At 43.5% G+C, this 19280-nt stretch overlaps 3 protein-coding genes across 5 annotated transcripts in view; 1 reads left to right on the forward strand and 2 right to left on the reverse strand.

Moving 5' to 3' along the window:
* LOC119382504 (THO complex subunit 2) overlaps positions 1-1111 on the reverse strand; it is a 112120-nt gene extending 111009 nt beyond the window's left edge. For all 3 annotated transcript variants that reach the window (XM_037650215.2, XM_049412222.1, XM_049412221.1), the window contains exons 1-2: positions 1021-1111; positions 397-467 (exon numbers count right to left, since the gene is read on the reverse strand). In XM_037650215.2, coding sequence (XP_037506143.1) covers positions 397-436 — 40 coding nt within the window. In that variant the 5' untranslated portion in view covers positions 437-467; positions 1021-1111. The remainder of the gene's footprint in view (positions 1-396; positions 468-1020) is intronic.
* A 131-nt stretch (positions 1112-1242) lies between these two features.
* On the forward strand, positions 1243-2956 carry LOC119382506 (MICOS complex subunit mic25-a). The gene is made up of 2 exons (XM_037650218.1): positions 1243-1341; positions 1538-2956. Exon 2 carries the CDS (start codon positions 1540-1542, stop codon positions 2029-2031), a length of 492 nt encoding a protein of 163 aa, XP_037506146.1. The 5' UTR covers positions 1243-1341; positions 1538-1539; the 3' UTR covers positions 2032-2956.
* A 3202-nt stretch (positions 2957-6158) lies between these two features.
* On the reverse strand, positions 6159-19239 carry LOC119382508 (ras-related protein Rab-33B). Its single transcript, XM_037650220.2, has 3 exons — positions 18714-19239; positions 17624-17839; positions 6159-8511 (listed from the first exon to the last, which is right to left on the reverse strand). Exons 1-3 carry the CDS (start codon positions 18924-18926, stop codon positions 8263-8265), a joined length of 678 nt encoding a protein of 225 aa, XP_037506148.1. The 5' UTR covers positions 18927-19239; the 3' UTR covers positions 6159-8262.
* Positions 19240-19280: the final 41 nt, after the last annotated feature.

The raw sequence follows: 19280 nt of genomic DNA on the forward strand, positions 1-19280 counted from the left end.
AGTTGACTGTCGATTTTAACACATGTTGATTGGATAAGCTTGAAATCTGGTGGACTGGCACCAACCTTAAGTACAGCTATCAGCGTGTGATGAAACAGGCAGTCCACTTAGTGGACAAGATACCACCCCTGGTCTCAGTACTACATTGGTAGTGCATGCTCACTGACAGTGAGACTTTGGTAGCACAAACATATGCACAGACGCAAGACAGCATTAGTGCAAAAACCAGACAAGAAATTCAAGTATATTTTAAGCACTATGGGTCACAGGTAATGCAGTGAACAGAACAAGTTAAAAACATAGGCGGCATAGAATCTACCAGTGCACACACAGAAGCTCACAGCCCCAAGTAGTACTAAAATTTGTAGGCTATGCGAAACTGACATGCGCACTTACCCTTCCCGCCTCTGTCTGCAGGCAATCTCGACGTCTGCATATTGGCTGCTGCTGAACGGCATAGCTTGATGCTAGTTAGAGAAGGGAGGGAAGAAAAAATATGTCAAATGTCACAATGCTGATATCCAATGGCCAGCGTCTAATTCATTTTAGCAATAATCACTGTAGCTCAGTTAAATTTAGGTAATTCGAGCTAACCCTCTGACCATCAGCTTGCATCGCGAAAATGACAACCATACCAATCAGGCCTCATCTAGAGAGCAAAGTAACACGAAAACAAACCGCGTAATCGCAGTAGCACGCGCGTCGATTGCGCGCTACTGCAACGCACTCGTGCCAGCGGTGCTCACGGTCGACTCGCATGTAAATGGGTTAGCTCACGCGTGCTTGAATGTGAGAAATCACAGGCCGTAGACAATATGCGCCACCGACAGCAAGTCATAACGCTCTTTATCCCGTCGCTTTAAAGCAGCGCTGTTTTAAAGTCAATAAAATTTTGCCCACACAAGATAGGCCTAGCCAAAGTGATTATTTCGGCCATCTCAATTAGATAGCCCAATATTCTCGTACGTGTAGAACTTAAATATGTTGCGGAGCGTGCGGTTTGTTTCTGCAAATACTTACAACTCAAGTTTTCCTGATCTCTCCCAACTTTTACACACGTCCACGGACACAACCGGCTCGCCATTACGAGCCGACAAACTACTAATGCTTTCAACGCTCCCTAGCGGCGAGTTACTACTGACAGCAGAAAAAAAAACCAGAAAGCAAAAAAAAAACAAAATAACAATTTTTTGCGTTTACACTATAAACGTTTATTAGAATAACTCAATGTTGGGTGAAACATTCATTTTAATAGTTGCGGATGTCTCCAGCGCAAGCGCTGTCATCGCAACGTTGTGTTTTCTGCTGGGGTTGCAGCGAGAGCGGCAGAGCCTCAACAAGGTATTTGTGGTTGTTGTGCGAAGTGTTTTGCCGTAACCTTGACGTTTATAGTGAGACACGATACAGGGAAGGTGTTAACCAGTTTAATCATGGTCGGAAGAAGAGTTGTATAAGCCAGCTACCGACCGCCAATACGTCACCTTTGCCCGTGTCGTGCGGCACTGTAAACCGTGCCTCGCCTTCGTTTTCTTTCCAGTTATGGGCTCGTCTGGAAGCACCAGGAGAGTTACCATCGTTAACGAAAACTCCCCGGATGTCATCAAGATATCGGACTCCGTTGTGAAGAGGCTGAAGGGAGAAAGCGACTCGATTTCATCCACAGTGGCCCGTCAGACTGCTGCCGGTGCACCGTACGAACCGCGGGCCGCCGCAGGAGACAGCCTCCAGGGCCGAAAGTTCAGCCACGACGAGCTGAAGAAAGTGGACGACGTCTGGCGAGAACGTCTGAAAGAGGTAGAGCGCCAGAACCAGGAGTTGTACAAGCTGGCGACCGACAAATTCGCCGGTGCCGTTACCCAGGTGGAGGAGCGATACACCCAACATAAGTGCACACCCGTGTGCGAGGGGCACCAACAAAAAGTAATGGATTGTTACGCGAAGAACCAGCGTGCGCCATTAAATTGTTCTAAGCTCGTCGATGCGTTCACAAAGTGTGTTCACGAGGCGAGGAAAGACATTGTAGCACAGTAGCATGCAAGTTAGGCGCGTTTGATGTCTTCTGGGGGACATTGAATCTTGCTTATATGAATTGATTCGCCTGTTAGAAAAAAAAAAAATAAAACTAACATGATAACCGTTCTGTTGTTTATGAACTGGCATGTGGAATATTGGTCAGTGAGTGTGGTTGTGCATCGAGCCACTACTACGAGCATGTAGCAAAAGTTACGGAGCACCGAACATAAACTGTGTCTTCAGGAGTAGCTGAGATGTGAAAGTGTAATGTTTATGGTGTTTCTGTCAGAGTAGATGACTCACTTGCAGAATAAGGAACCAGCTTACTGAAGCTTAAGTGTATAGCCATTATTTATTTATTTGAAAATACTGCTGGCCACTTGGCCCAAGCAGGAGAGGCAGCACACATTAATAAAGACAATGATAGCTTGGTACGTGCAATGGTACAATAGTCAAATATTAGACAAAAATATGCTATGAATACAACCCATTGAGAATGGAACAAAAACAATAACTGCATAATAATTAATGACACGCTCTTGTATAGTCAGTCAAACTCAACATCAGCAAGAAAAAGCAACCTCAAATCTAGCATAAAATATGTCCTTCCAGAGACAACAGAATTCTGCCACATTATTACTGAATCTGAAGTCAATTCCAACGTGCTATAGTTCTCAGAAAACAACTTTCAAAATGTGTTAGTTTTTGAAAAAATTGGTTGCAAGAAATGAGTTGAAGTATTTCTTGTTTGTCTTGCTGCAACAGGATGAAGGTATGGAAGATCAGTTATATTCATGTAACGAGCCATTATATTATGAAGAAATTTTACACAATGGAATTTCCTTCTCGAATGCAAAGAAAAAAATTTTTCTGTTTACAAGTGCAATTGGGGAATCTGATCTTATATATTTATTACAAATAAATGTGGTGACCTTATGCTGAATCATTTCGAGCTGATTAATATCTTTTAATGTATGTAGGTCCCAAATTTGCAATGCATATTTTGATCACACACGTGGTCACAGCGAGCAAGCGCACATGGTCGCTGTGGAGCATGATGCAGCCTTCCATTATAACTGTGCAAATCAATGAAAAGGTTGCCATTTGGAGGCACCACTCAACATAACCGCTGTCGTAGTTGCCAAATTAGGTGCTCAAGTTTCGCCTTATTCGAGCCTCTCCATTATGTCTACCGATATTGCAGCTTGCAGGGCAGGGTCATAAATGTGAAACCTGGGAAAATGGCTAGATTTCGAACTCCACCAAATGATATTCTGTCACAGTCTGAGCATACAGAAAAACTGTAATGGAGGTTCCCTAAAGTGCAAAGGAACTGTACTACAAGTAAAGGAACTATCACACGATTGTTCCTATTGCGTTGTTCAGGTTGCCTCTCTAAAATCCTTTCTTTGTCATCCAAAGCATCAGTAATGTTGCTCTTGCAACAAGTTTGTATAAGGACTTCCGTCAATTAGCACCATGAACATAGCCCATTTGCTATGTAATAACATCACTTAAAATGTTGCTTGAAGATAAAATTTCACTGAAACCTTCCGCCGACTTTACTCACATGGCTATTGGCAAATTCAGACCTCAACAACAGCAGATAGCTTTCTTTCGAATAAATACCAACAGGCTGCGCCATGAAGAGAAAACGACTAGAAACAGGAGACAACTGAATGTGCACATGGAGACCACTCCCCTGTTTGAGGCAAATTTACTCTTAATTAGTCTGCTAGACACCTAGAAGCTCATATCACAGCAAATGCTTCTTTTTCCCTTAGCATGACTGGTTCTTTCTTAGTGCTGAAGTTGTGGAATAATGGGCTTTTGTTTCCATAGCGATTCTTAGGCGCTGTTACAAAAGGTCCACTCGCAGAAGGATCCCACATCCCCTGAACATTGTCCCTTTGCTAAACATACTGCAACAAGGTGGCTGGTTGGGATGTTTGGTACTGCATTCTAAAAGGAGGAACCTTTTCTCTTTTTTTTTGTACGCAAGACGTTTGAGGAAAAAAGTCAGATAGCACAGAGCGCACTTTCCATCTGACTGCGCTCTGTCCTATCTGACATTTTTCCTCAAACGTTTTGCGCACAAAAAACAATCTTTCCTTTTAGAATTGCTAAACATGCTAAGTTTTAAGTTAGTTTTCTTCTGCAAGTACATATGCACATACATAGATGCACAGACTAAGTATACATGCGAGCCCAACCCTACCTCAAGCATGTTCAGAAATAGTTGGAACATTGCATCAAGACTGGATTAAAGCATTTGAGCAGCCCATGAAGGTGCCTTCAATGTGACATGCCCGACTTTATTAGGTGGTACCAGAGTTCAGTTTTCCAAGAAGGCTCTTCAACCAGCACCCACCTGCACTGCACCAACTCAACCCCTTATCACGTGTATAAGAGAACTATTTCTAACTTAACATGATTCACATTTACCTGAAATCATTATGCCTAGTAACGAAATTCATGTTGGCTGCAGTTCTGCAAGCAATTCTAGAGTTATTTTCCTCTTGAAATATGAATGCCAACAGATAAAAAGCAACAGATAAAAAATCTTTAACAGGGAGTTTCTTAGGTATGACAGCATGAAGTTATTGGGTTTTTTTTAAAAAACAAGTGGAATGTTTTTTTATTCTGGCAAAATGTAACAATTTTACAGGCTATTCTATTGGAATAGCACTGATAAATATGGTAGAAAATGAAATTTTAGCTGTTTGTATTATAACCTTAGTGTGGATTCAATCATATTTTAAGAGCTATAGCAAAGGAGCAGCAGCAAGTGAATCTCGGAGGAACAGGAAGAAGGTATTCTTTCAGTTTTTATCAAGTACCTAATGCCTATGCAAAACAACATTGTGCATTAAAAAGTGCCCAGAGGGATCTGGCTTACATACTGAAGCTAGGGCATAGTCAATTAATGAGGGGAGAGGACAAAGAAAAGAGAGAGAGAAAGAAACAAAAAAATTCTCTCTCTCCAGAAGTGCTTTTTTCTCTCTCTTCCTCCTTTCCATCTCTTTTTAAGAACAATGTAAAAATGTTATTTTTGAATACACTGATAACTAATTGAGGTGCAATCAAATGCAGAACTCAATGATTGAAATGTGTTCATAGCTGCCAGCACATTTTGTACCATGCTCACCTTTGGAGACACTTAGCTGGTGCATTGTGGTATACGATGACAGCAAGCCTCTGTGGCACTGCGTTTTATTCAATCCCCCAGCCAAGAATAATCCAGTTCTCTCCAGTGGGGCAAGAATCTAAGATCGCCATTCTGTCGAAGTATTGCATTGCAGTTGCTGAGCGCTGTATGTTTTGTTCACTACACCAACTTTTTTTTTAATGACTGAAAGTTTTTCCTGGTTTTCGCAGATTCAAACACGTCTGTAAATGTATGCTTGTAATATGTAACCATAACTGCATGGTATAATATCACGTATGGTCCACTCATAAAATCAGTCATGAATTTCTTTGTTAATGGTAAGTACATGTGTTCACATGTATACACCACTAACACACGTGCCTTGGTTGCACTAGACCGTCAGTTTCACAAGACTTGTGCTGGACACGTTAGGCTACCTGCAGGTCACAGATATTTGGCACAGTGCCAACCATTCTAAGATGGTTGACCAGAAACGTTGTTGCTTGTAGATGTTGGCATGCCTGGAGCTAGCTCGAGAGGTCTCGCAAAAGCAACGTGGGGCGTCATTAAAAGTGATAATTTCAGAATGCGGTTCTCTGCACGACTGCTCATTACAAAAACAATATCTGAACATCCTCAGTGCCAAAAAAAAAAGGCATTTTATTACGTCACCAAGAGCACAATAAGGAATATACTTCCTTTTCCAGGGTTTCTGGTTTGGTGCACCTGCTCAGTTGGTCTCATCAGTAACGTGCAGTTCATCACTTTCGGCGGGACTATCAGTGAGATTAGTGCCAATCACGCCTTAGCACAGTTGGCGCAGTACCAGACCGATATATGTCTCATACAAGGCCCAGCATTCAGCTCGATAGAGAAAGAATCGCCGAAGGTGATTACCTGAGACTACCACCCCTGTTTTGTGCCATCTCCAGAATCGGCACACTCAAGTCGGCACGCCAAGCCTGCAAACATTACATCTAACACACGAATGGAAGAATTATGAAAACAAGAAGTTTAAGAGTCTTTTATTTGTTGAAATAGGCACTGACATAAATCAGTACACCCAACAATATAAAGCAACCTGTTGAACAGCAAGGACTCTTTTGAGTGCAGGTTCTTCTAAAACGACAAAACTATCAATGGACATTGATGAAGAAAGCTCCAGTGCAGAAATGCCATTCAGTATATATTTTTTTACAAGCTTCAAAACACATGCTGGTCACTGACATAACGCACCTGAAACTAATGCTTCCATTTTTTAGCCAAGATTATAAAAGTGGTAGCAGCAGAGAACGCCAACGATATTTCATGGCATCGAGCACAATGCTGTTGCAACATATTCCATGGGGAGCTGGTAACATTTGATGTTCACCTTTCCATTGTTTTCTTACGTGCCCTGCTACACTGTAAACTTATACTCAACTTGGCTTCCAGGAAAGGCCAAATGTTGAGTCATAATGGGTAAACATTAAGTGGCATTTTGTATACAGCAAGCCACTGTGTCAGTCAAACTGGCACATTCAATTTCATTCTTCTATCAGTAAATTGACACATAAACCAGAAATCACAGGGATGGTGCATTGATGTAGTTTTAGATGCTAAGGACAACTGATAAAAAAGTAGCAAAAAAGTGAAGCCAGAGGCAATTCCATTAATACTTTTTGGCATAAATCCTAAGAGTGCTGTTTATTACAGCCGGTGAGGTAGTCTCTCATAACCATAGCATGTGAAATCTTGTTTTATGAAAATTCAACAGTACTATACGCCTGTTCATCATCACAGCTCATCGTTAAGCAGATCCCAGGAAGAAGACACCGTTCAGTAAAGTTTTCTGTGTTTTACAGAAAGCATGCTTCGAGCACTTCCAAGAGCTTGCGGTTGTTGACACAGCATTGGCACCAGCTTCCTTTTTAAATTTTTTGTCACTTGCCTTTAGCATCTCAATAAATCGCAACTAAGGCAATATTAAGCCTCATATATAGCTGCACAAACACCGTGCATCTGCAGAGCACTGCCACCAAAATGTGCATCAAGATTATTGAGCAGCATAGTGCTTAAATAAAAGCTCATTTACAACTTAAATGATTACTTGTACGTCCTATTTTTACACGTTACTACAGCAAATAGGGCTGCAAAATATTTTCTCTATCTAGTGTTTAATATAAGCATTACAGTGTAAAAAACGTCACCACAAAAAGGCAGCCAAGAGGTTTCTCAGTTGAAGTGATTCAGTATGCACTAAATCCTTCGCAGACTACGGCAAAGAGATCAAGTTGGTTGTAGGCATAGCCTTGCTGCTGCGCTGATCTGAGAGGAGAAGACAGCGACACAACATGGAATGTTACTGCCGTGATCTCAAAAAACATATGCATAGAATGAATTCATCTGAGCTGGCTCATTCCAACAACAACAGCTGGTATTCAGACAATGCTCTGCCTTGATAGCTGCTTGAATTTTTCTACGAACTCCACCGGGAAGCTGCTACCTGTTTTATGACATCTCGGCTCCATTGCATGATGAATATTAAAAAGAGAATAACACCCACAAGAATAAATAGTGTTCACTGTGTGCATCTATTTTTGGTGCACCGGTAAGAGTGAATCGAGGCTTAGTGGTAAATATGTTTTCAATAATGTGACGCTGATCTTCTATTGGAGCGCACATTTACCGGCTGTTGCGTATGAGCTAAAAGCTAGAGGATGCGGATCAACACGTAAATACACTACATCTGAGCATGACATCATAGCACCTGAAATTGCAGTATGATGCACACAATTTAGCAGCTGTGCATACAACTATTCACATGTTGCGAATAACGCTTATAGGTCACAGGTTAGCTTGACACATTCTAGTCTCCTCACTTTCTACATGTTCGGAACAGTGATGTCGACAGAAAGTGCACGTCAAAGCCTAAAGAAAACGCACCTTAAAAGCTGCAATATAAACCTGTCTTTCAGTAAACCGCTGTACATTAATATCCTTACAGTGGCATCTGGTCATCGCATAATGCACTGCAGTGGAAGCAAAACAAGAAAAGGACCAGATATTTGTGTGCGTATGCCATTGGCAAAAGGCTAGAGAATTGTCAATACGACTAAGTCTCAACAGGAGCAAGAAGAGTCTGAATATGATCGATCGTTGGCATGACGTAGCAGTACAGAGCGTGAGCGCTCCTCTGCCTGCCAGTGTGATGGTGTCATCATGGGCTTGCTGTTCTTTAGCTTGTGAGCCAAGGTCATGAAGATGGCCTCTATATGGTCCGACTCACTCTCATCCATGGCTGAAGTCTCAAAGAGTGGCATGTTGTGCATATCAGCAAACTTCTGAGCCATGTTGGTGCTCACCGCAGCCTGCAAGACATGCAAAATGATCAGAAGGCAGTGGACTGTGGAACACCCTTAGCCGTGTTTTTGACACCTTCCTGATCACACCTGCATAATGTTGGTCTTTTGTATTAAATGGAAGTGTGGACCCACTTTAAATTCCAAGTGGAGTTCCTGACTTCACTGCACCTAACCTAGTAAACAGCTTGAGAACTGCCCCTTTTGATTTCTATGAAAGCATTCCTCATTGCGCTTGGCACTTATGCGGTGCATTCAAAACTAGCAGAGTGTCAGTGTTGGAGACAGACATGGCCAGCCAGGATGGACAAACCACCAGAAATGCAACGAGCACTACCACGATGACACAAAATGTGTTGTGAAGTAGCTGCATTATGTTTTGTGCGTCACCACATTGTAGTACTGCTTTGCCCAGTGGCACATCAGATGTGAAAGTTAAATTCATTTATGACTGCTCAAGAAGTGTCTGAGCTAGAAAATTTTATACATTTTAATTATTCCCAGTTTTCTTTTGAGGTGAAGACACGTCTTTATCTAGCAGCCAATTATTCAATATTTTTGTACTCGATAATTATGATAATATTGCAAGAGTAATCAAGGCTCAACTTTTGAATATTTTTTTCATCGGAAAGAATGTTTGTTCAGTTTCATTTTCACGTATGGCTATGTTCTAATGCTCAACAGAAATGATACTCTGCTGACCAAAGTACACATAAAAATGGGCATCTTTCCCATAATCATGAATGAACCTTGTTCATTTTGATGCAGAGAACCGTGGCTGCAATGCTTGTCACAAACTGAAATACATAAGTGACAAACAAGGACAGCTTGCAAATTGATTGTGAATACCAATGTTCGCTGAAAGAACAAACCAGTTTCAAAATGCCCAGTGCCACACGCTCATCATCATTAGCAGCTCTCACCACTGACTGATACATGTGAGTCCACAGAAATTTCAAGTGCTGACGCTATCCTTGAAACATATCTAATCTGCCTCCTCCTAACAGTGTCCCTGGCACATGGACTGTGGCACACTGTGGGACAGCTGTTTATTTTTTCTCATGTGGAAGGTTGCAAGATGGAAAAAAAAAAAGCAACGTAATGTTGCTTCTTACACAGTGTAGAGGTAGCACTGTGGTAGGTGCTGGCATTGTTCCACCTGAATATATGTTTAGTTTACTTCTTTCTAATCTTACATCCAAGGCCATGAGTGGGATGCTCGCATATGCAAGAGAACATGAACTACTTTACTGCTCGTGGCCCATGTTAAGCGATTGAATGATTTTTTTTTTCATTTTTATTCTTTGTGCCCTTCATCATTGGCTCACATAATTGTACACCTCAGTTATTGCTTTAATCAATCATTCATCATGACGGTGATAAAATGAACAGGGACAAAAAGGAAAATAATCCTTACAAAATATGACCCAATGTTCTACAGTGCAATCAGTCTGTCAGGTAGTGTCTTGCACCTCTTAAAGGGGCCCTGCAACACCTTTCTTAGTTATATTGGAATAGTCTCATTATTGACGTATGACTCTTCACGAGTCATATGCCGCAAAAATTTTTCGAATCCGTCAAGTCTAAGTGGTGTTACCAAATTATAGAGATCACGTTCCGCAGCTTTCTCCCTCAACTCAACGCCGCGAGCGCGCGCGGAAAGCTAGGCAGCGAGTCGAGGGAGGCAGCGCAGAGGAGCGAGGCTCCGCCAAGAGCGCCGGCGGTGTTTTTTTTCTTCATTTTTTTCTCTCTGACGTCTGGGCGCAACCACGTGGTGTGTGCCGCCACTTCCGGTCGGCTTGCGTCGTTCTCGTCGAGCGGAGCCGATATCGCGCGTGCTTGAAAACTGCGCGTCGGTTTGGTAATGTTGGGTGTGCACCTCGAACGCCGTAGTATTTTCATCGCTCTGCCAACCATGGAAGCAAACCTGCGCGCTCGTTTGGAACGAATGACAGCTGAGATCGGTTTCGGCCCATACTCCGATACACCGCCTCGTAAGACGGCACTGGCAGACGACCCCGAAGCGCCGCCATTACCGGACGCCAGCATTGTTATCGGAGACACGCTGCGCCCGTGCCGCGGTCGGTCGTGAGAACCTGCCGACGATGCAGTTCTCAGCTGACGAGGCAACACTCGAACGGCTGCCACTCTCAACGGCAACCGGCGATGGTCAAAAGCACAGAAATATTCACGTTTTCGGCACTGCGCATGGCGAAGAAAACGGAACCACGCAACTACGAGCAGACGAGCTGTCGGTGAGACCGGAAGTGCTAATATTAATGTTTGTTCGGTGTTTTTAACGCGATAACAGAATATAAACATACATATTATCTACTTATTGAACTCAAAATTAACAACGAAAGTAATAATGAGGGGTGTTATCGTGATTATAACATCAGCCAATGTGGAACTGCGACAATCGCGTCATATTTTGCGGACTAATACATCATTTGTCGAGAGAAGAGGGAGCGATTTTCAGCTGACTTTTGAGAATTTATTGCAAATTCCAGGCCGTGCGCATCGCTGTAATATTTGGCTCGCGTGTTCTCAGGAGCCTCGACTACCGATCGGCAGCGCTTTTTGAGCATGTTCAAAAAGTGTTGCAGGGCCCCTTTAAGATAAAAACAACAAATGCAAGCACTTCCAGCTATAGGCATGCATGTCCTAATGACTGCAGTATAACCTAGTTATAACGAAGTTGTGTGTGACAAGAATGTGCCTTTGTTATATCTGAAAATCTGTCATAAATCCACTGATAATGCAAATAAATAACAGTAAACATACAGAAGCACATGCAATGTTTCTCACAGGCTAGCAGCCTGTTGCCTTGGATACCCCACTGTCAGCTTGCTGTGCCAGCATTTGACAACTGACCAATACCGAACTACAAATGTTCTCTGCACTATTGTCAATATGTAAGCAGTAAGCATGCTTATAAGCATGATCACACCACATTAGCATGTTGGCCAAAATGCACACAAATGTACAATGTGCCGCTTTCACATTGCTCTTGCAGAGCATTTGACATCTCTGCTACTGGACTATACACCCTGAGCTGCAAAGTGAACAAATGTTTGCTTCCTTGTAACTGATATTGTACCTCTCAAACAGCGCCTGTGTCATAAGCACCCTCAGTCACTATCCCGTTCTTGTGCTGTTTTCAGTAGTACGTATTCATACCAACAAGCCCAGATACATAATACAAGTGCTTCGGCACGACAGTATCAGGGGCGTAGCCAGGGGGGGGCTTATGGGGCTTCAGCCCCCCCCGAAATTTTTCGTGCTCTCATACACCACCAACCAGCGGCGTCACCCGGGTGGTGGGATTTATTGGGCTTCAGCCTGATTATCATTTATTTAATTATTTATCTTTTTATGACCCTCAAAATGTTAGCAGAAGCAAGTTTGATATCGGGCTCTACACAGATGGCTCAAAAGTGGATGATGACACAAAACATCAACTGCTAGCTTCTCCTTGGATTCCTCCGCCATGCTATATTGTTAAGTCTATGAACGATTTTAAGCAGAAACGAATGTTTACGTGGCTTGGCTGGACAGGTACCGATGGCTTAGCTTCTCAGCGCTTTAAGAGTGTGCGTTTGCCGAGTGTGTGTCCTTTTTAGCAGAAGTGAGATTGGCAAGGGCCCAATATGCGTGCACTAAGGCCCTCGTATCCAAGCCATTTCAAAAGTGGAAGCACGCCCCTCGAAGTCTTCGGTGCACATGAAGTCACTAAATATCACACTGACGCTCAGCTTGTAGCCGATAGTTTTCTTCAAACCTTCTCAGGATGTGTGCCCAGTGTTGTTGATTCAGCTGCACCATGGCAGGCAATTCAAATAAGAGAGATCCGAAGGAAGTTACAGCCTATTGTTGAGACAGTTCTCTTTTGCGGGTGGCAAGGTGTGGCTCTCCGTGGACATAGAGACAGTGGTCCCATGGATTCAAGCACAGCCTCCTTTACAAATACAGGTAACTTCAAAGAGCTGCTTCGCATGCGCGCGGATTGTGGCGACAAAGATAAAAAAAAAGCATTTGGAAAGTTGCCCAAGTAAGGCCTCATATTTTAGTTTATATGTACAAAACCACATTATAGAAATCTCTGCTGCAATTATCAAGGAAAGCCTAGTCGCAAAAGTAAACGCTGCAGGCTGCTTCTCCGTACTTGCTGATGAAAGGACGGATGTTGCGGGTATCGAGCAGCTTACTCTTTGTGCAAGGTACCTTAATAAGGATGCGAACGGAATCGAAGAAGTGTTCTTAGGCTTTGTGCCAATTCACGACCAAATGGCCGGGCCCTGGCTGACACCATCATAAGGCTCCTTATAGAAAGGGGAATTAACATGCAGCATCTCCGTGGTCAAGGCTACGGTGGTGCAAGTTCGATGGCCGACAAAACGAATGGTGTTCAAGCTGCTGTCCGTGAGAAATATCCAGCCGCACTCTATGTACTCACTGCGCGTGTCACTCCCTTTATCTAGTTGTGTGTCAGCATGCCCCATCACAGACATTCGAAACTGTTTTGGGACTCTGAAGGCGACGTCAGCCTTTTCCCGTAATCTTCTAGCCGCTCACACGTTTTGCGAAAAGTGATAAGTTTGAGCTGTCCTGAGCCTACAAGGCAGCGCCTTTTGGGACTATGCGAAACGCGCTGGGCCGAGAGGCACGATGCAGTGCTTTCATTTGTGAGCCTCTTTGAGCCGTTGATCGCAGCACTAGAGGAGATTAAGTTTAACGGAAATGGCGAAAGTCCAGTGCAGGCAAACAGTCTAATGTTGGCACTCTTTTCACCAGCGTTCCTTGTAAGCCTGCATGTGACGGAACACGTGTTAGCACTGACTTTGCCACTGTCAAAGAAGCTGCAGACGAGGAGTATCGACATGAGCGCTGCCATTGACGACATAGAAGTGATACAGCAGACAATTGAAAGTGACCGCAAGAACACGAATGTTTCTTTCCTCAAAATATTTGCACAAATGCAGGCATTGGCAGAAAAACTGAATGTGGAGATCACCAGCCGTCGAGCCCGGTGTCCGGAAGCAAAACCTTGGGAGCAATGCATTCGAAAGTGCGGAAGAATATTTTCGCAGAACCCTGGTCATTCCGTTCATGAACCACGTACTAGCCCAGTTAAACCAACGGTTCGAAAGCACAGGACACTTCTAAAGGACTTTCATTAACTGTATCATCCGCAATACCACCAATGCAAGATGATCGGGAGAAAGGAGCAGAAAATCTCCTGACCGTTTTTGCGCATGACGTCGAAACGAGGGCTGGTTTTGGAGAACTGCGACTATGGTGGACAAAGTGGGCGAACAAAGCAGCAAACCAGAGCCCCGGTACAGGAACCGATGCCCTCTCTCATTGCGACAGCAGGTTCTGTGCGAATGTGTACAAGCTACTCCGGATTCTAGTCACCCTTCCAGTGACCACTGCCAGCGCCGAGGGAACGTTTTCAAGTATGAGGTTACTTAAGAACTACTTACGCTCCACGATGTCTGAGGAACGCATGGTTGGCCAGGCACTTCTGTACGCCCACAGAAATGTCGACATCAGCGTGTCGGAAGTCATTGACCGCTTCGCTAAGCTTCCTCGCCGGGTCAACGTTGTCCTTTGATACCGAGCAGGACAAAAATCAGCGCAAACGAAAGGAAAAGACACTACTGTTCCAGAGTTCAGGTCAATGAGCCCGTAATTCTGACGCAATATTATTGTTCACCACCTTTTAAAGCCATGAGGATTTTGTACCTTTTAGCAGTTAACACTGTGACCTAATATAAACATAAGAATACGGGCATCAGGGGGACATTACCAGCAAATCGACAGCTTCACCTTGTTCACTGAGAGGTCGGCATACGCGGCGTTACCAAACAAATTCAACTATTGGGAGGCCGTACTAACAGCATTGTTTGTTACTTTCATTTGTCGTTTTTGTTCTTCATTGCTTTTTGAACTAGAAGCGGCGACCTTCCTTTAAATTGAGTGCACAATAGTGGTTCGCACTTTTAAAACAGTTTTGAAGTAGTTTCTTTCGTTATTTCTGCGCTCTTCCTTTATAGTTCTGTTTACATGGTGCGTCCGAGACAGCAGCTTGGCCCAAAGGACATATCAGTTGGCCATTATGTATAGTGATCATTGCTTAGTTCCGTTTATTGATTGCATATTTAAATGTACATTTGTGAAGTTTTGCGTAAGCATACTGCGCACTGTTTCCGGTGACTTATATTTTGGCCCGTATTCGAGGTGTACTTTCCCATTCTTGCTTTTCCCTGGCCGCATCATTTGTGCAAAAAGATGAACATTTTGCGTAAACAATCTGCATTAAATCCTGGTTATTTCGTGGACTTCATTTTTTTGTTATCAGGCACCTCTTCAGTTCAAAGCTGATGCAGTTCCGAAGTTTACGTGATATTTGCCGTACCTGTTACACACACACACAAACACAAATATTGAAAAGATTGAAGACAGTTATTCCTGGAAAGATTTTGCGGGCATGCCAACATAATATTTTTACGAAAAAACACATTTCTTACTCGTTCTTAACAGAGGGCAGCATTCAAGAAGTGATTTGCAGCATCTAATACAAATTGTCACTGGTAATACATATTAATGGTAATACCAGTTACAATGTATGTACATGGTAATACATGTACATACCACGCCGCTTTTGGAAAATTAGAAACCGGACGACAAAACCACAGTCTCTCTTTGTGACACTTCTGGGTTCCCCGTTGCCGACTGCGACGTTCCATCCGTCAACTCTGCATTTTGTTCCGTCTTTACTAACGAACCTAACAACGAACTTCCCGATTTTCCGCATTTTGCTTTTCCGCCAATGCCAAAGATTGTATTCAATTCAGAGGGAATTGTAAAAGTTATTAACCAATTAAAGAACTCTTCGTCATGCGGTATAGATGGCATAAACGCCAAAATTCTGAAAATACTGAACATGTATGCAGTTCCATATTGTCAATCATTTTTCAGCAGTCACCCGACACAGGTGAAGTCCATTAGACTGGAGAGTTGGGAAGGTCTTTCCGGTCTTCAAGAAAGGTGACCGCTCATTTGCAGGTTACTACCGACCAATCTCGCTCACTAGTGTTTGTTCAAAGATCATGGAACACGTCATCTTTTCTCATGTTACTACATTTTTATCATCCGTAAACTTCTTTCACCCAAACCAACATGGCTTTCGTAAAGATCACTCATGCGAGACCCAACTAACATTATTCCTGCACGACATTCACCTTCATATGGACCATAACATCCCAGTTGACACACTGTTCTTAGATTTTGAAAAAGCCTTCGATAAGGTACCCCACTCCCGTCTCCTTCAAAAAACCTCGCGTCTAAACCTTCATCGGCATGTTTTTAACTGGATTAAAGCATTCTTAACAAACCGTAAACAATTCGTGCATGTTAATGATCACTCCTCCGACCTCTCGCATGTCTTGTCCAGCGTGCCCCAGGGTATCGTCCTAGGGCCTCTTTTATTCCTAATATACATTAACGATATTCCGCTTTCCGTTGAATCTAACATCCGTCTTTTTGCTGATGATTGTGTCCTCTACCGCCCTCTAAATAACCCCACCGATGTCTCCTCTCTACAGCATGACCTCTCACGCATTCAGCGGTGGTGTACCACCTGGTTGATGTCCCTTAATGCGAAAAAAACATTACTAATTTTTTCCATCGTCGCCGAAACCACACGCCGGCTACTTACACAATCAACAACTGTCATATAGCTGCCTACTGACTCGATTAAATACCTGCGTGTCCATCTTTCGAGTAACCTATCTTGGGGCGACCATATAAATCACATAATTCACCTCCGATAACCGCGCTCTCGGGTACATACGCCGTAACATTTCCATGGCACCACCTTCCGTTAAACTACTCGCTTATAAAACCATTGTCAGACCAAAACTTGAATATGCAGCTGCTGTCTTTGACCCCCACCGAACTAATCATATCGAAATACTTGAGTCAGTACAGAACGAGCAACCAGATTCATTGTTTCAGATTATTCCCGCTACTCGAGCGTCTCCGCCCTCAAATCCCAGTTAAATCTTTCTACCCTCGCTCTTCGTCGTCTTATTGCACGTCTCTGCCTTTTTCACAGATTCTTTTATTCAACCCCCCGTGACAACCACCTCATCCAGCCGGTCCATCGAGGTCATCGCACAAGTCATCCAAATGCTGTGATTCCGCCATGTGCCCACACCACCTCATTTCAGCAGCCCTTCTTTTTGCGCACCACCCGAGACTGGAATGACCTTCCGAACGAAGCAGCAGTCATCCGCGATTTTGCGCGCTTCAAAAATGCCATCCAGGAAGCAGACTCAACCACATCCTAACATACACCTTCATCGATACCGCCATTTATGACGCCCACCCCTCATGTAAAGTCCCATATGGGACCTTTGAGGATATAATAAATAAATAAATAATAAAATAAATTAAATAAATAAATAATAAATAAATAAATAAATAAATGTTATTCACATACTTAGTCGTTCTAAAAATTCAATGAGGAGGTCGCGCTGCAACGTGAGCCCCCCCCGAACAAAATTCCTGGCTACGCCACTGGACAGTATGAAGACAACAAAATGACAGGACAAGCACTTACTGTGGGCGCTCGTCCATTTGTTTTCTTGTTTCTCTCAACTCGCACTGAACTCAAATAATGTTACCGTACCAAGTCATCCAGCTTTCTATCCTGAAGCAAAACTGCAATTCGGCCTAGTTGGACCAAATTCATCCTTCACTTACTCGCGCACAACACACAGGGACAAGGAGAGACTTACGAGGACAGGCACTGTTTACAAGGACTGCGCCTGTCCTCGTAAGTCTCTCCTTGTCCTTGTGTGTTTTGCGCGAGTAAGTGAAACAACTTTCTATCCTTTTGCAATCCTGCCTAACCACCACGCTGAAGCTCATATTTTACATTTTTGGTTTTGTGATAGCAGTAGAAAATGCACCAAAAATAAAGAGGCACTAACGAATTTTGATTTACTTCACTATGCCCATACTGAGCTTTGACAAACAGTCTATGGCCACTTATAGCTGCAGTTAGTAGATCCAGCATGAGCAGTGTGGTGTGGCGAAACTTGTAGCCTACCTTGTCTCTGCAATCACACTTGTTACCAACAAGGATGCGAGGAATCTCCGAGGTAAGCTGGTGCTCATCACATTCCTCGACCCAGAGAGGCAGGCTCTGGTAGGATGCCATCCTCGTGACGTCATAGACAAACACCACAGCATGCACATTGCGGTAGTAGTGCTGCACCATGCTCTTGCGAAACCGCTCCTGGCCAGCTGTGTCCCATAGCTGGAGCTGCATTTAAACAGCGAATGCAAATGTGCACAGATGCTTCGCTATGTACAATTTCATTTCTGCATAGCATTAGCATGAAAGTTGATGTTGTTAAGGTAGGCAATCTTCATGAGCGACATATTATTAAACACATTTTGGTGGATCTAACTCTCAGTGGCAAAGCCATTTACTAACATAAATTTACTGCAGTTTGCACACTGAAATAACGAGGCATCACATGATATGAAACAATGTTTAATAGAACAAACAGCAGAGCATCAAGATTCAGCGACCGCACATTTCATTGCGCATTCTTAAAATCAAGTACATGCACAAAGCCATAAAACATGAGTAAATGCCAGGTTTTGTAGCATGCAAAGTGCGCTAGCGCCGCGTACAACGCGTTGATTACCCAGGTCACAATGTCAGAAAACCAAAATATCAGAATTCACACGGGGCGCTTTCGATCGTTATCAAGCCCAATCCATATCGAACTTGTCTATGGTAACTCCTTTGCGCAAGCTGCAGAAAGGAGCCAATTGGGATCGAAAATTCCGCATGCGTACTGGGTTGCTGTCATTCTTTCGCCAGTGATAGTTCCAGAAACTAGGTAAAGCCCGTTTTAAATAAAATAAAAACAAAATGATCAGCCTACCGCGTACATGTACCAGATATAAATGCTACAAATGACAATCAAATACGCAGGCAAACACAAAGAACAGTATTTTTCGTGCGTTTTAGGAAAACTTGACAATACGCAAGTATTTTAGCGCACGCGAAGCATCCTTGAAGCGAGGAAAACGGAAACACCGAGGAAACGGGAAAATCAGGGCAGCAGGAAATTGCGCAGCCGCGCATATATTGCACAAAGTACAAGTCTTCAATGTGTACGTACCTTAATCTGCTCACCGTCTACTTCAACTGTCCTTTCGCGAAAGTCGACTCCAATAGTAGCCTCCGTTTTAGCAGGAAACTTTCCGCAACAGAAGCGGTATGTCAGACACGTCTTGCCAACATTTGTGTCTCCGATGACGATTATCTTGAAAATGCGCTTCTGCTTCTCAACGCTCACTCTGTTCGGAGATCCAGCGGGCGATTTCTCTTCCATGCTCTGGCGCTTAAAGTCCTTACGTAACCAGGCGGCTCGGCGCTTTCACCGATCGCTGTCGCTTCGGCGTTCGCACCAAAACAAACGCAGCTGGTTGGACGCGCCCCGACACATCAACTTTAGCGAGAATATGCGCTATGCAGCTGGCCGGCGCGAAGCACGAGCGATCCACAAAATAACAATAGCTGCTTTCGTCCACTCAGGTCAGGGAAACATACAAACGTAAGACGTGTCAAGCGGCACCTTTGTCACAAGAACATCGGTTTCGATATCCCATCGCGAGGCCATTGAGACGCCATGTTTCATTACGGCTTGACTGATGATGATAAACAATGAAACCAGTATAATAATTTG

The sequence above is a fragment of the Rhipicephalus sanguineus genome, chromosome 2, assembly GCF_013339695.2.
Source record: "Rhipicephalus sanguineus isolate Rsan-2018 chromosome 2, BIME_Rsan_1.4, whole genome shotgun sequence".
In the NCBI taxonomy this organism is placed as follows: Eukaryota; Metazoa; Arthropoda; class Arachnida; order Ixodida; family Ixodidae; genus Rhipicephalus; species Rhipicephalus sanguineus.

Bases quoted from the DNA above. Each gene is read 5' to 3' on its own strand.
- LOC119382506 (XM_037650218.1), top strand. From the start codon at position 1,540: ATGGGCTCGTCTGGAAGCACCAGGAGAGTTACCATCGTTAACGAAAAC.
- LOC119382508 (XM_037650220.2), bottom strand. From the start codon at position 18,926: ATGGAAGAGAAATCGCCCGCTGGATCTCCGAACAGAGTGAGCGTTGAG. The intron at 17,840-18,713 runs GTACGTACACAT...GTTTAAATGCAG, and splicing joins TAGACGGTGAGCAGATTAAG to CTCCAGCTATGGGACACAGC. The intron at 8,512-17,623 runs GTAGGCTACAAG...CATGTCTTGCAG, and splicing joins AGTGTGATTGCAGAGACAAG to GCTGCGGTGAGCACCAACAT.